Source organism: Hemiscyllium ocellatum, chromosome 25, assembly GCF_020745735.1.
Source record: "Hemiscyllium ocellatum isolate sHemOce1 chromosome 25, sHemOce1.pat.X.cur, whole genome shotgun sequence".
NCBI classification, from domain to species: domain Eukaryota; kingdom Metazoa; phylum Chordata; class Chondrichthyes; order Orectolobiformes; family Hemiscylliidae; genus Hemiscyllium; species Hemiscyllium ocellatum.
This window is the reverse complement of record NC_083425.1, coordinates 4683345-4700415: the sequence shown is the minus strand read 5'-3', so window position 1 is coordinate 4700415 and position 17071 is coordinate 4683345. Positions and strand designations below refer to the sequence as shown.

General features: G+C 45.1%; 1 protein-coding gene across 2 annotated transcripts in view; it reads right to left on the bottom strand.

Annotated features, from left to right (window-relative positions):
- Nucleotides 1-600: 600 nt before the first annotated feature.
- The window catches only part of stxbp4 (syntaxin binding protein 4), a 271436-nt gene continuing 254965 nt past the window's right edge, over nucleotides 601-17071 (bottom strand). For both annotated transcript variants that reach the window (XM_060844429.1, XM_060844430.1), the window contains one exon: nucleotides 601-1634. In XM_060844429.1, the coding sequence (XP_060700412.1) occupies nucleotides 1520-1634 (115 nt within the window). In that variant the 3' untranslated portion in view covers nucleotides 601-1519. The remainder of the gene's footprint in view (nucleotides 1635-17071) is intronic.

Below are 17071 nucleotides of genomic sequence, written 5' to 3'. Positions count from 1 at the left end.
ATCCATCTCTGCAAACTTGTGAAGAGAGATCGCTGAACTGCTTTCACAGTTCACCCTCTGTACATAAAACCGGTTCTTTTCCTGTTTATGTGTGCGCGCGCATGTGTGTATGAGAGACAGAAAAGAGGATTGGTTTTAATAGTACTCATACCTAACAGTTCATAACTGTCTACATATAGCTGCAGTCTATTTATAAGAACTTGTAATTTTTGTGCTTTCTCTGTTAATCTAACTCTAGAAGACAAACAAATTGGGAAATTTCAGCACTTCTTAAAAATCTTTACCTTTTGTGATGACTGGGAATAATGGGGGTTGAGTTTCAATGCACTGCCCGCCAGTGAATCATAAGAGTTGAGAGATAAATATGAGCAGGGACACTGGGACAACTTACCTATTCTTCAAATAATGCCGTGGAATTTCTCATATCTGTCTAAGGTGTCATAAATGGCTCATTCAAAAGGTCATATCTTTTAAAAGTGCAGTAGCCCCTCAGTACTTTGCTGGGGGGGGATAATCTCAGGTTGGATCACGGAAAATAGATTGTACACAGTGTGTGCTGAATAGTCATCTTCCTCCAAAAAATACTTCAAACTCTCCAAGCAGAATTATTTACTTTATTATGGACTGCATGAGTTCAAGAGAAGGAGAGGTTCAAGTAGACATGAGGAAAGGAACAGTTTTTCCCATTATCTGTAACAAACACTCCTAAGACAAGTCCAGTATGAATTAGATACATAGAAGGGCTCCTTTTAAGACAGTAACCTCCCAGGGTAGGTACACCACGAGTCAGATTCTGAATAAAGCTCCCTGTACATGGGGGTCCCAAGGAAGACACAGCGCAGGGTTAGACAGAGAGTAAAGCCTCCTCTAGACTGTTCAACTAAAATCAAAGCTACCTCTAGTTTTATGAACTAAAAGTAAAGTAAAGTAGAACTCCCCTGAATCCTTGAAAATGAAAGTAAAGTTTATTTGATATCGTCCCCATCAAACATTCTGGGGACAGGGACAGCAAGGAGTTAAAATACAGAGTAAAGCTTCCTCTACACTGTCCCCATTGACCACTTCCAGGAAAGGGACAGCATGGGGTTATTTCAGTTTTATGTTTTATCTTTGAAAACCCTCCAGCAGCAATGCCAAATTATCCAGATTCCAACAATCTTGTTTTAGTCATTAGAAGCTAAAAAATGTAACAAAAAATAGGCAATATTTAGTGTTATTGTATGGACTTTGTCATTGAGATACTGGACTGAGGCTACACAATCTCACTTCATCCAGCCCCATTACTGGCCTGAGTTACAACTCAAACCCAACATACAAATTCAGCATTCTAACTTGTGGGCAGTAAAAACATTGCTTATAAAAAAACTGAAAACATTGCCAGAGTATTTTCTCAGAGTATGTTTTTGAGGATCTTTACTGCATGATCTTGCTGGTGGGTGTGATTTGTGGGGGTTGGTTTTACATGAAACCGTTGATTCTCAAACTCGTCAACTCCATTTTCAGAGGCTTTCTGTCTCCATCAGCTCCTGAATTCTGGAGGTCCTTGAGGTTCATTGTTGCTGCTCCTTTCAACACAGGGCAAGCTCAAGGTGCTGGTCACTGGATGGATCCATGAAGTCATCTGGGTCACGTGGCTGAAGAAAGGAAAATCAGCTTCAGAAAGTCCACACAGCTTGTTACTTTACCCACAATGTTCAAAATATAACATAACTCTGAAATCTGCTCCAAGCTAAGGGTGCACAGGACAAGAAGCTGAAAATCAATAATAACACAGGAATGCAATCTGGGAGCTAAGTACAAAGTGGACTGGGGATAAACAAGGCACTGAGAAAATCAGGAGGCCAGAGGACAGCATGATTGATTATCAATGGAACAGAGAGAGAGAGAAAAATAGAGAGCAGAAGCCACAGATATATAATGCGGAATCATAGTCTTTTTGGCAAAGTGTTAATGTTGTCAAGTTTCACAAAGGGTTAGAGAGATCTCTCAACACATCCAACTCACCTCGGTATCCATCTACCCCATATCTACTCACCGCTCCTGTCTGATTCCAGCTCCATCCTACCCACCACTGTAACTGGCAGAACCTGCCACTTAGCAGTTACCTGCCAAAAGCCCAGCATCACCGGTGCCCATGCCATCTTTAAAAGGGTGCTGTGCACCTAATGAGCACTGGAGGAGAAAGTGAGGTCTGCAGATGCTGGAGATCAGAGCTGAAAATGTGTTGCTGGAAAAGCGCAGCAGGTCAGGCAGCATCCAAGGAACAGGAAATTCGGCGTTTCGGGCATAAGCCTTGGATGCTGCCTGACCTGCTGCGCTTTTCCAGCAACACATTTTCAGCTCTGATCTCCAGCATCTGCAGACATCACTTTTTCCTCGAAAATTTTAACCTAATCAGCACTGGCAGACCCAAGCTGCCCTTGTGGATCACAATCTTTCCAAAACTGCCTGAGAAGGGGAAGATTGTGCATGATTCTCCGGCAGGGATCTGGTGGACGGGATGGTCCTGAAAAGGGCGTCCTCTTTCTTGAAGACTGGCAGAAGTGGGTACATACCAGACCCTCAACACCTAGGTCAGTGCTCTAACTACAGTCTAATAGAGCTGTAAGGAGAGTGACTGTCTCCACTCCACCAGGGTAAGTGCCACACATTCTTCACTCAGCTTCCTCACATTCACTCTATCTCAGCTACTGCACCACCCTCCCACCAATGCTCATGCTCCACCACTCTCACTATTACCAGCAACATCTTCCCTTGCTTATTCCCTCCACAATGTCACACTGCTAACCCTGCATGGCCTCTGTGCTGCCCACTCACTCATCTAGGACATCCTACTCAGTACCAGCTGGACCAGCACTAAACTCTGTGCTGCCCACTTTCACCTGACCTAAACCCTCCTTCTCCTCCCATTACAGGGGAGAATAGCCCATAAAAATGAGGAAGGAGCCAGGATGGGTGAAAGGGCTGTCTACGTCAGGCTCCTCACCCACTACTGGGAGGGAATTCTGTCCCTGATTCCACAACATCCATGTCCCAACCATCGAGTGAGTACCACTCTTCATTCTATTGTTAACCCAGCTGTGAGTGCCATTCACTGGCAACGTAGCTTCACACCTCTGTGAATTGCAGGTGCCAAAAGAATGAGCAAGATCGCTGTGGAAAAACGGAGTGCACTGTGGGACAGAGTTCCGAGGCATCCCAGGAAACATCAACAAGGCTGCCCCAGCTCAGATATTAACACCTCAGTGGAAATGTTTGTTTTAGAACATTTGGGAGTAATGGCTCCTCAGTGCCATGTTTTCACAGCTGGCTGAGGAAGGAATGCCCCAGGTCTCTGACACTCAGAGGAATGCTGCTGAGGCACTTGCTTAGCCCTTTGTGTATAGTGCTCTTGTTCTGTAAAGAGCTCACATCAGCTCCACATGAAGAATGAGGGACAGGGGCAGGTCTATGGGATACAAGGACCCTCACTGGCCAGAAGCTGCAGGAGCACAGCTACGCTGGAGGGACTCAGCTGCTTAAAGCATCTGATCATCTGTCTGTCTGCATGGACACGGTGATGGTGGCCTTTTACACCCAGGGCTGAAAATGTGTTGCTGGAAAAGCGCAGCAGGTCAGGCAGCATCCAAGGAGCAGGAGAATCAACGTTTCGGGCATGAGCCCTTCTTCAGGAATGAGGAAGGTGTGCCAAGCAGGCTAAGATAAAAGGTAGGGAGGAGGGACTTGGGGGAGGGGCGATGGAGATGTGATAGGTGGAAAGAGGTCAAGGTGAGGGTGATAGGCCGGAGTGGGGTGGTGGCGGAGAGGTCAGGAAGAAGATTGCAGGTTAGGAAGGACCAAGGACCTGCTGGGCCTTCCACGTTGAGAAAATTCTTGTATTTGCTTGTGGCATGTGGCAGGTCGGGAAGCTGCCTATTGATGAGGTGAGGATGTTAACAAGCAGTGATCCCCGTTAACAGGCAACATGCTACTGCCTACTGAGGAACATGCCTTGATGCCTGGAATTGGCAGTGAATTGCTCCTGACATCAAGAGAAGCCCAACTGGACTCCTCCTTTCTGCGACATTTCTCACCATAGCCCACATTGTTCAGGTCCGTACATAATTCCATCCATGAAGCCATTGATAGAAGGAGGAAGTATGCATTCAATTTTCTTGTGAAATGATAGACTGTTTCCACTTAATTGGCAGCAAGTTCTGGGACATTATCCACTCTGTGTTACAATGTGGTAATTCACATCTCCTTGGCCCCCATCGCTTGCCAAAAAGCCTAAATCCATGCACTCTATTCCTTGTAGTTATTTTTAGTTAACATGTTCAGGGATGTTATTATACATCGCTGGAGCAGATAGGACTTGAACTGTGGCCTTCTGGATCAGACACTGGGGACACGATCCCTGCACCACAAGAGTTTTACTTATCTTTACTTATTCCCTAGTCCACCATTCTTTGAACTTCCAACCCTATAAGAGCCCCTATTAAGCCTATCCTAACCTTCTAAGAAGGACTTGGCAATCAGAGATTCCCATTGGATTGATCAGTGATTATTCTTGATGCAGGTCCATCACAATTTCAGCATTTTTGCATTCTATGTCTCTATTTATTAACTGTGAAGACTGACATCTTCCAGGTATTGTGTTGGGAAACTTATACCAACATATACGTGAGCTGACTTAGGTCGTTCAGTTCCTCCAACCTGCTCCGCCATTCAATAAGATCACAGGCGATTTGTTTCTGTTTAGAATTCCACATTCTCATCTACCTCTATGGTTGCTCTGTTCCTGTAATTCCTTTAAAATTATGTAATTTATTTTAAAATGTGCTTCTATTTATTATAATTTGGATGCCAGTAACCACAAAACTGGATGAATTTTTTTGCATAATTATCTAGCCACAAATAGATATTAACTGACCAATCAATACTTAAATTCAAGGATTTTTGTCTAAAAAGAATGTCGGCTTTATTAAAAAGGATTGATTCAAAACTTGATTCAAATCAGAACTGTTTTCTCAGCCTCATCATGTACGTAACAGTGATAGTACTACACTGGGGAGGAATATGTATCCTTCTGGTTATACAGCGGCCTCACTATCAGTGTGGTGTGCTCACACTCAATTACTGGGGAGATTGGATTAAACACTGCAGTGGGTTTGAGAGTCTATTAGATTAGTAAGATGCTGATTGCTCAATTTTAATTCTGTACAATAAAGAAGGTGAATGAGTACATCAGCTCGTTATAAGAAGCGTGGGTTATATCAGAGTGTTACAATGAGAGCTGCCGGATAGATCCAAGTTTAGTGATGGGTGTGAGGTACATACAAGTGTGACAGTGAGGGGGGTGGGGTATATATGAGTGTTACAGTGAGGAATCAGGGATACATACGAATGTCACAGTGAGAGATGTGGGTATATACGAGTGTTACAGTGAGGGGTGTGGGATATATACGAGTGTTACAGGAGGGGTGTGGGATATATAGTGTGTTACAGTGAGGGGTGTGGGATATATACGAGTGTTACAGTGAGGGGTGTGGGGTATATAGTGTGTTACAGTGAGGGGTGTGGGGTATATACGAGTGTTACAGTGAGGGGTGTGGGATATATACGAGTGTTACAGTGAGAGGTGTGGGGTATATCAGTGTGTTACAGTGAGGGATGTGGGGTATATCAGTGTGTTACAGTGAGGGGTGTGTGATGTATAGTGTGTTACAGTGAGGGGTGTGGGATATATACGAGTGTTACAGTGAGGGGTGTGGGATATATAGTGTGTTAAAGTGAGGGGTGTGGGATATATACGAGTGTTACAGTGAGGGGTGTGGGATATATACAAGTGTTACAGTGAGGGGTGTGGGGTATATACGAGTGTTACAGTGAGAGGTGTGGGGTATATACGAGTGTTACAGTGAGGGATGTGGGGTATATATGACTGTTACAGTGAGGAGTGTGGGGTATATAGTGTGTTACAGTGAGGGGTGTGGGATATATAGGAGTGTTCGACTGAGGGGTGTAGGGTATATACCAGTGTTACAGTGAGGGGTGTGGGGTATATAGTGTGTTACAGTGAGGAGTGTGGGGTATATACGAGTGTTACAGTGAGGGGTGTGGAGTATATACCAGTGTTACAGTGAGGGGTGTGGGGTATATAGTGTGTTACAGTGAGGGGTGTGGGGTATATACGAGTGTTACAGTGAGGGGTGTGGCGTATATACGAGTGCTACAGTGAGGGGTGTGGGGTATACACGAGTGTTACAGTGAGGGGTGTGGGCTATATACAAGTATTACAATGAGGGGTGTGGGGTATATATGAGTGTTACAGTGAGGGATGTGGAGTATATACAAGTGTTACAGTGAGGGGTGTGGGGTATATATGAGTGTTACAGTGAGGGGTGTGGGGTATATATGAGTGTAACAGTAAGTGGTGGGTATATATGAGTGTTACAGTGAGGGGTGAGGGGTATATACGAGTGTTACAGTGAGGGGTGTGGGGTATATAGTGTGTTACACTGAGGGGTGTGGAGTATATACAAGTGTTACAGTGAGGGGTGTGGGATATATAGGAGTGTTACAGTGAGGGGTGTGGAGTATATTCAAGTGTTACAGTGAGGGGTGTGGGGTATATACCAGTGTTACAATGAGGGGTGTGGGGTATATAGTGTGTTACAGTGAGGAGTGTGGGGTATACACGAGTGTTACAGTGAGGGGTGTGGAGTATATATGAGTGTTACAGTGAGGGGTGTGGAGTATATATGAGTGTTACAGTGAGGGATGTGGAGTATATACGAGTGTTACAGTGAGGGATGTGGAGTATACACGAGTGTTACAGTGAGGGATGTGGAGTATATACAAGTGTTACAGTGAGGGGTGTGGAGTATATACGAGTGTTACAGTGAGGGGTGTGGGGTATATACGAGTGTTACAGTGAGGGGTGTGGGGTATATAGTGTGTTACACTGAGGGGTGTGGTGTATATACAATTGTTACAGTCAGGGGTGTGGGATATATAGGAGTGTTACAGTGAGGGGTGTGGAGTATATACCAGTGTTACAGTGAGGGATGTGGAGTATATACAAGTGTTACAGTGAGGGGTGTGGGGTATATACGAGTGTTACAGTGAGGAGTGTGGGTATATACGAGTGTTACAGTGAGTGGTGTGGGGTATATAGTGTGTAACACTGCGGGGTGTGGAGTATATACAATTGTTACAGTCAGGGGTGTGGGATATATAGGAGTGTTACAGTGAGGGGTGTGGAGTATATACCAGTGTTACAGTGAGGGATGTGGAGTATATACAAGTGTTACACTGAGGGGTGTGGGGTATATACCAGTGTTACAGTCAGGGGTGTGGGGTATATAGTGTGTTACAGTGAGGAGTGTGGGGTATATACGAGTGTTACAGTGAGGAGTGTGGGTATATACGAGTGTTACAGTGAGGGGTGTGGGGTATATACCAGTGTTACAGTGAGGGGTGTGGGGTATATAGTGTGTTACAGTGAGGAGTGTGGGGTATATATGATTGTTACAGTGAGGGATGTGGGTTATATACGAGTATTACACTGAGAGGTGTGGGGTATATACGAGTGTTACAGTGAGGGGTATGGGGTATATACAAATGTTACACTGAGGGGTGTGGAGTATATACAAGTGTCACAGTGAGGGGTGTGGGGTATATACGAGTGTTACAGTGAGGGATGTGCGGTATATAGTGTATTACACTGTGGGGTGTGGGGTATATATGAGTGTTACATGATGGGTGTGGGGTATATAGGAGTGCTACAGTGAGGGGTGTGGGGTATACATGAGTGTTGCAGTGAGGGATGTGGGGTATTTATGAGTGTAACAGTGATATGTGTGGAATGTATACAATTGTTCCAGTGAGGGGTGTGGGGTATATATGTGTGTTACAGTGAGGGGAGTGGGGTATATATGAGTGTTACAGTGAGGGGAGTGTGGGGTATATATGTGTGTGACAGTGAGGTGAGTGGGGTATATAAGAGTGTTACAGTGAGGGGAGTGGGGTATATATGTGTGTTACAGTGAGGAGTGTGGGGTATATAAGAGTGTTACAGTGAGGGGAGTGGGGTATATATGTGTGTTACAGTGAGGAGTGTGGGGTATATAAGAGTGTTACAGTGAGGGGAATGGGGTATATATGTGTGTCACAGTGAGGAGTGTGGGGTATATAAGAGTGTTACAGTGAGGGGAGTGGGGTATATATGTGTGTTACAGTGAGGGGAGTGGGGTATATATGTGTGTCACAGTGAGGAGTGTGGGGTATATAAGAGTGTTACAGTGAGGGGAGTGGGGTATATATGTGTGTCACAGTGAGGGGTGTGGGGTATATATGAGTGTTACAGTGAGGGGAGTGGGGTATATATGTGTGTCACAGTGAGGGGTGTGGGGTATATATGAGTGTTACAGTGAGGTGAGTGGGGTATATATGTGTGTTACAGTGAGGTGAGTGGGGTATATAAGAGTGTTACAGTGAGGGGTGTGGGGTATATATGAGTGTTACAGTGAGGAGTGTGGGGTATATATGTGTGTTACAGTGAGGGGAGTGTGGTATATATGTGTGTTACAGTGAGGATTGTGGGGTATATATGTGTGTTACAGTGAGGATTGTGGGGTATATAAGAGTGTTACAGTGAGGGGAGTGGGGTATATATGTGTGTTACAGTGAGGAGTGTGGGGTATATATGTGTGTTACAGTGAGGGGTGAGGGGGTATATGTGTGTAAATATGAATGCAAATCTTAGTGAAATGCAGCAGCTCAGTCTTCCTTAACTAATTGATTCAGTGTAGGTTACATCAGCCCTCAGTACATATTCCCCCCATAGAGGAGCTCCTGAACTTCTGTACCTTACCTCGAGGTTCCACGTTTATAGGACTAACAGTAATCCATTTGGCCCCTTGAGCATGTTCTGGATTCCAATTGGTTCATGGTTAATCTGTGTGTGTTTTTAATTCACCATAACGTGCTTTGATGTGTGCCACACCCTCACTATTACAACTCTTGAAACATGGAAAGTCTAAACCAGGATTTATCCAGCATGGCATTATATGGTTACACTGTTTTGTCATGATTTTTCAAAACAGGAAATTCATGTAGATCCCAGTGCCCAAAATAAACACAAACGCAGACAGAAGCTGTGTTCCTGAATTTCAAATGGACAGCTGAATGCAGCAAGGATTTATCTGCCTTATTTCGATGCATTTCTCCAACTTTGTAGTAATCTGCGGATTTTCTTTTCACTGGAGCCTAACTGGCGACAATAGATCTGCCTTCCTCTGTTTAAGTGACATTCTACTGGAATGAGCTGGGAAGACCCTCAGTGTCAATTAATACAGCAGGCCCATCTCTTCCCACAGTGTGTTGCACTCAATGCACTCACTCATAAAATCTGTACATTTTATATCTTAATATAAAAGAGACCTAAGGGGCAATTTTTTCACACGGAGGTTGGTATGTGTATGAAATGAGCTGCCAGAGGAGGTGGTGGAGGCTGGTACAATTGCAACATTTAAAAGGCATCTGGATGGGTATATGAATAGGAAGGGTTTGGAGAGATGTGGGCCAGGTGCTGACAGATGGGACTAGATTGGGTTGGGATATCTGGTCAGCATGGACGAGTTGGTATGACTTCACAACAGTGTTATCAAACAAAATCTGGCACTGAACCAGATGAAGTAATATTAGGTCAAATGATATAAAGTTTTCAAGGTTTGTGCGAAGATTTGTAGCTCGGGTGCTCGTTGTTGTGGTTCTGTTTCCAAGCTGGAAGTTTTTGTTGCAATCGTTTCGTCCCCTGGCTAGGCGACATCATCAGTGCTTTGGAGCCTCCTGCGAAGCGCTTCTTTGATGTTTCTTCCGGTATTTATAGTGGTCTGTCCTTGCCGCTTCCGGGTGTCAGTTTCAGCTGTCCGCTGTAGTGGTTGATATATTGGGTCCAGGTCGATGTGTTTGTTGATGGAGTTTGTGGATGAATGCCATGCCTCTAGGAATTCCCTGGCTGTTCTCTGTCTGGCTTGCTCTATGATAGTAATGTTTTCCCAGTCGAATTCATGTTGCTTGTTGTCTGTGTGTGTGACCAGGGATAGCTGGTCGTGTCGTTTCGTGGCTAGTTTGGTATAAAGTTTGGTCAGAGTGGCAGGTTTTAAGAAGACAGAAGTAGAAAGGTTGAGAGAGATAATTCCACCATTTAGGTCTAAGTAGTTGAAGGCACAACCACTAACAGTGGAACAATTAAAACTGGGAGACACACAAGAGGCCAGAGTGAGAGGAGCACAGATATCTCAAGAGTTGTAGGACTGGAGGAGGTTACAGAGGAGAGGAGGGGTGAAGCCATGAAGGGATTTGAACTCATGAAAATTCAAGATCTGAAGACTTTTTTGGAGAGGGAGCCAATGTTGGTCAGCAAGTACAAAGGAAATGGATGAACGAGACTGGGTGTGGGTTCAGATAGAATTTTGAATGAGGTGAAGTTAATGGAGGAAAGAAAATGGAAATCTGGCCAAGGAAGCACTTAAATAGATGAGTCTGGAGGTCTCAGCAGTAGGTAAGCTCAGGAGAGACCAAGTATTGTAAAGTTATGGAGGTGGAAATAGGCAATTAGAAGCTCAACTCAGGGTCAAACAGAGCACCAGAGTTACAAACAGTCTGGTTCAGCATCAGACACTGGTGAAGGAGAAAGCTGTTTAGGACCAGACAGCCATGGAAAGTACAGTAAACAACTGTTTGAAGAAGGAATATTTGAAATCCAGGTCACAGATGATCTGCTGCTGAGGTTATGTACTGATGCAGTTCTTATTGACAACGGGAGGTTGATTGGTCTATGGACTAGTGACAGTTATCAATGAGAGAGATCTTTTGCTTGTCAACAATAGTGTGATTGGTTCCCGGATAGCTGAGCATTTTGGAACTGGAAACAAATTCTCACTCTCTCAGCAGAGCAGGTAAGGGCTGTTTGGTAGTAGCTGCTTGTAGGCTCGGTGACGTTTGTTTAGCGGTTTAAATTTTGAATTTTTTTAAAAAAAAAGCGCGGAGCGAACCTGGAAGCTGGTGTAGCGCAAGTTTACCTGGGTAGGTTTTTTCCTATAAAGGTGCGCAGGAGAGGAACCCGAGGCACTACAGGGGTAGAGCCTCCCACCCGCCCTCCTCCTCTCACCTAATAATAAGACCCATTGTTGGAAGAAGGTAAGTGCTGCATTTTGCTTATTCTCGTGTTTAGACCTAGTTTTTTAAAGGTTACTTTTAGAGGGATGGCAGTGCAGGCAGTGCAATGTTCCTCTCGCAACATGTTTGAGGTGAGGGATGCCATGGTCGTCCCTGCTGATTACACTTGCAGGAAGTGCACCCATCTCCAGCTCCTCCAAGACCGTGTTGGGGAACTGGAGCTGGAGTTGGATGAACTTAGGATCATTCGGGAGGCAGAGGGGGTCATAGATCAGAGCTTTAGGGAAAGTAGTAACTCCAAAGATTGCAGACAGATGGGTCACAGTGAGGGGGACTGGGAGGAAGCAGCCAGTGCAGGGACCCCCTGCGGCCGTTCCCCTCAAGAACAAGTATACCGTTTTGGATACTTGTGGGGGGGACAACTTACCAGGGGTAAGCAATGGGGTTCAGGCCTCTGGCACAGAGCCTAACCCCGTTGCTCAGAAGGGAAGGGTGGAGAAGAGCAGAACAATAGTTATTGGAGACTGGATAGTTCGGGGCACAGATAGGCGGTTTTGTGGGGGTGAGAGAGACTCACGTTTGGTATGTTGCCTCCCAGGTGCAAGGGTACGTGATGTCTCTGATCGTGTTTTCCGGGTCCTGAAGGGGGAGGGGGAGCAGCCCGAAGTCATGGTTCACATTGGCACCAATGACATAGGTAGGAAGAGGGATGAGGATGTTAGGCAGGCTTTCAGGGAGCTAGGTTGGAAGCTCAGAGTTAGAACAAACAGAGTTGTAGTCTCTGGTTTGTTACCCGTGCCACGTGATAGAGAGTCAAGGAATAGGGAGAGAGAACGGTTAAATGCGTGGCTACAGGGATGGTGCAGGAGGGAGGGATTCTGGTATCTGGACAACTGGGGTTCTTTCTGGGGAAGGTGGGACCTCTATAAACAGGATGGTCTACACCTGAACCTGAGGGGCACCAGTATCCTTGGGGGGAGGTTTGCTAGTGCTCTTTCGGGGGGTTTAAACTAACTCTGCAGGGGCATGGGAACCTAGACTGTAGCTTTAGGGTGCAGGACCTGGAGTGTAGGGAGGTTAGGAACATGGCATCAATCTCGAAGGAGGGTGCCTATAAACAGGAGGGAGGCTTGAAGTGTGTATACTTCAATGCGAGAAGTATACGAAATAAGGTAGGTGAACTTGCAGCGTGGGTTGGTACCTGGGAGTTTGATTTTGTGGCTATTACGGAGACATGGGTAGAACAGGGACAGGATTGGCTGTTGCAGGTTCCAGGGTTTAAATGTTTTAGTAGGGTCAGAGGCGGGGGTAAAAGAGGGGGAGGTGTGGCATTGCTTGTCAAAGATAGTATTACAGCGGTGGAAAGGACGATGGATGAAGACTCGCCATCTGAGGTAGTTTGGGCTGAGCTTAGAAATAGGAAAAGTGAGTTCACCCTGTTAGGAGTTTTCTACAGGCCTCCTAATAGTCCTGGAGATGTAGAAGAAAGGATTGCGAGGATGATTCAGGAGAAGAGTGAAAGTAATAGGGTGGTTGTTATGGGGGACTTTAACTTTCCAGATATTGACTGGGAAAGCTATAACTCGAGTACGTTAGATGGGTCGGTGTGTGTCCAATGTGTGCAGGAGGGTTTCCTGACACAATATGTAGACAGGCCAACAAGAGGTGAGGCTATACTGGATTTGGTTCTGGGTAACGAACCAGGCCAGGTGTTAGAATTGGAGGTAGGTGAGCACTTTGGGGACAGTGACCACAATTCGGTGACTTTTACTCTAGTGATGGAGAGGGATAAGTGTGCACTACAGGGCAAGAGTTATAGCTGGGGGCAGGGAAATTATGATGTGGTGAGGCATGACTTAGGATGCGTGGCTTGGAAAAGTAGGCTTCAAGGGAAGGGCACAATCGATATGTGGAGCTTGTTCAAGGAGCAACTATTGAGTGTCCTTGATAAGTATGTACCTGTCAGGCAGGGAGGAAAGGGTCGTGTAAAGGGTCATGTGAGGGAGCTGTGGTTTAATAAGGAATTGGAATCCCTTGTTAAAGGGAAGAGGGCGGCCTATGTAAAGATGAGGCGTGAAGGTTCAATTGGGGCGATTGAGAGTTATAAGGTAGCCAGGAAGGATCTAAAGAGAGAGCTAAGAGCAGCAAGGAGGGGACATGAAATGTCCTTGGTTGCTAGGATTAGGGAAAACCCAAAGGCTTTCTATAGGTATGTCAGGAATAGGTCCAGTCAAGGATAGTAGTGGGAGGTTTCATGTGGAGGCTGAAGAAATTGGGGAGACACTGAATGAATACTTTTCGTCAGTATTCACTCAGAAACAGGACATCGTTGCCGATGTGAATATTGAGTCACAATTAATTAGAATGGATGGCTTTGAGATATGTAGGGAAGACGTTTTGGAAATTCTGGAAAGGGTGAATATCGATAAGTCCCCTGGGCCTGATGGCATTTATCCTAGGATTCTCTGGGAAGCAAGGGAGGAGATTGCAGAGCCATTGGCCTTGATTTTTATGTCCTCGTTGTCTACAGGAATAGTGCCAGAAGATTGGAGGATAGCAAGTGTGGTTCCCTTGTTCAAGTAGGGATAACCCTAGTAACTATAGGCCGGAGAATCTTACCTCTGTTGTGGGCAAAGTCTTAGAGAGAATTGTAAGGGATCGGATTTATGAACATCTGGATAGGAATAATGTGATCAAGGATAGTCAGCATGGTTTTGTGAAGGGCAGGTCGTGCCTCACAAACCTTATTGAATTCTTTGAGAAGGTGACTAAGGAGGTGGATGAGGGTAAAGCGGTGGAAGTGGTGTATATGGATTTTAGTAAGGCGTTTGCTAAGGTTCCCCATGGTAGGCTACTGCAAAAAATACAGAGGTATGCATTGAGGGTGAGTTGGAGGTTTGGATTAGGAATTGGCTGGCTGGAAGAAGACAGAGGGTAGTAGTTGATGGTAAAGGTTCATCTTGGAGTGCAGTTACTAGCGGTGTTCAGCAAGGATCTGTTTTGGGACCATTGCTGTTTGTCATTTTTATAAATGACCTGGAGGAGGGGCTAGAAGGTTGGGTGAGCAAGTTTGCGGATGACACGAAAGTCGGTGGAGTTGTTGACAGTGAGGAAGGATGTGGCAGGTTACAGCGGGATATAGATAAGCTGCAGAGCTGGGCAGGAAGGTGGCAAATGGAGTTCAATGTAGCTAAGTGTGAAGTGGTTCACTTTAGTAAGAGTAACAAGAAGATGGAGTACTCTGCTAATGGTCAGATACTTGGTAGTATGGATGAGCAGAGGGATCCTGGTGTCCATATACACAGATCTCTGAAAGTTGCCACCCTGGTAAATAGTGCTGTGAAGAAGGCATATGGCGTACTGGCTTTTATTGGTAGAGGAATTGAGTTCCGGAGTCCTGAGGTCATGTTGCAGTTGTATAAAACTCCGGTGCGGCCGCATCTGGAGTATTGTGTGCAGTTTTGGTCGCCATACTATAGGAAGGATGTGGAGGCACTGGAACGGGTGCAAAGGAGGTTTACCAGGATGTTGCCTGGTATGGTAGGAAGATCGAATGAGGAAAGGCTGAGGCACTTGGGGCTGTTTTCATTGGAGAAAAGAAGGTTTAGGGGTGACTTGATAGAGGTGTACAAGATGATTAGGGGTTTAGATAGGGTTGACTATGAGAACCTTTTACCACGTATGGAGTCAGATATTACGAGGGGGCATAGCTTTAAATTAAGGGGTGAAAGGTATAGGACAGATGTTAGGGGTAGATTCTTTACTCAGTGAGTCGTGAGTTCATGGAATGCCCTGCCAGTAGCAGTGGTGGACTCTCCCTTGTTATGGGCATTTAAACGGGCATTGGATAGGCATATGGAGGAAAGTGGGCTAGTGTAGGTTAGGTGGTCTTGGGTCAGCACAACATCGAGGACTGAAAGGCCTATACTGCGCTGTATTTTTCTATGTTCTATGTTCTAAGTTACAGAAACAGAGAGAGAGAGAGAGAGAGAGGAAAAGAAGCATATAGGTTGTCTCCCAGCCCACAAGCAACCTGTTCTCTGAAGCTCAGTTTGGAAACTGCTGCACCAGTTGCTGTGAGCTGTGAATAAATTAGAGACATTTTTCAAGTGAATCAGTCACTCTGTAGGGTACACAATCCTTGATGCGAAATCCTTGGTGCCAGTTGTTTTTCGGATTTCGGAATAAATGACATTTTCACAATGAAATAAAAAGGAACACCTGACAGCAGACGCACGTATGAATAGTACGAGCAATGAGACACAACTGATGCCTGCCAGTGCTGGGCCACACCGCCATGTCATATCTGAGGGACGTGGTTTGAGTGGGTGTGGTGTTGGGTCACCTGTTCACACGCCAAAATGACATACTCCATTAAAAAGAATTCGGAGTTTGGAGCTTTTCAGATAAAGGACAAAGGATTGTATACCTGTACTAACAAATTAGTGAAAACATCCAGAGAAAGACATCTGAGCATCAAGGGGGTCTGGCAAGCCAAAGGATAATTTCAACGTTTGAACCAGGAAGTAAAGTTCTCTGAACTGACTTTGCAGTTTTCTATCTCTGCCAATAATCTATTTTCCCTGTTTATTTGTCTGTGCAGGTGTAAAGGGTGGTTTATAAGGAAATTAGGGTTTTCATTGGCAGTGTTACATTTCAGTCGTTTATATCTGTTTACCTGTAGTTATTGACTAATTACTTGCAGCAAATAATAATTTTTGTTCAGTACAGAAACTTAATCCATGCTTTCATAGAATCCCTACAGTGTGGAAATAGGTCATTAAGTCCGTGGAGTCTGCACTGATCCTCTGAAAAGCGTCTCACCAAGACTCTACACCCCGCCCCAATCCCTGTACCCCCAGCAGCTACCATGGTTAGTCCACCTAGCCTACACATCCCTGGACACTATGGACAATTTCCCATGGCCAATCCATCTAATCTGCATATCCTTGGATGGTGGGAGGAAACCAGATCACCCAGAGGAAACCCACACAACCTTGCTCTGAAAGTCAGGAAAGCTAGTGTGCTGTGCATTCTCGAAAAGAAAACTTGAACATTTGCTATGACTTTGGTAATAATGGGGCTCAACTTACAAAGTGCTACCCCAGTGAATCATAATACAGACATGCAATGTGACAATCAGAGGCAGTGGATGGGCAGATGAAGGCCAGGACTCTGTTCTAGTTCATTGATGGACCCACCTTACTCTAGCTGAGCTTCGATTTGATCCTTAGCTTGATCTCCATCAGGATAGTGACCAAATCCAATTTGCAAACATGAAAGAAAGGGTATCTTCAAGTCAAGGAGAGTCTCAGCCTCATGAAGCAGGCTGCACTGATCTCATGTTTGCCAGTTAGTAAATGAACATATGTCAGACTGGAACATTCGTCTCAGTTACTGTTACATTTTATGTCTGTGGTTGGACCCTTGGCCTCTCCAACTGGGTATATTTTCCAATGATTTCTAATGTTTCCCTTCACACATGCTGTGTTGATTGGGAGAAGTGAAGTACAGGGTATTGTAGATAGCCAGAAAACTGACTGCTACACTCACCTCAACATACCAGTAAGATCACAGTGCCCACCACTACAGTTCCCTCTTTTCCTTCTTTCTCGAATCACACAGGCAATGCGTTTTCTCATCTCCTAGATGTTTTACAAGTGCATGTCACCTGGGAATGGACTGTTCACCTAGGTCAGTGCTCCCCAGTAAATATTGTGAGCAAACAAGAGGTGACACAGTTTTAACCAAATGTAGCAATTATAGCAGGAAAGACCAACTACTTAACCCACATCCACCATCATTCATTAACTGAGGGAGCACAAGGACAACAATTATAAACACCCACTCTCTGGGTCACCTCTCACTCTTTTAACAACAAATATGCAAAAAGTTAAAGTTCTAC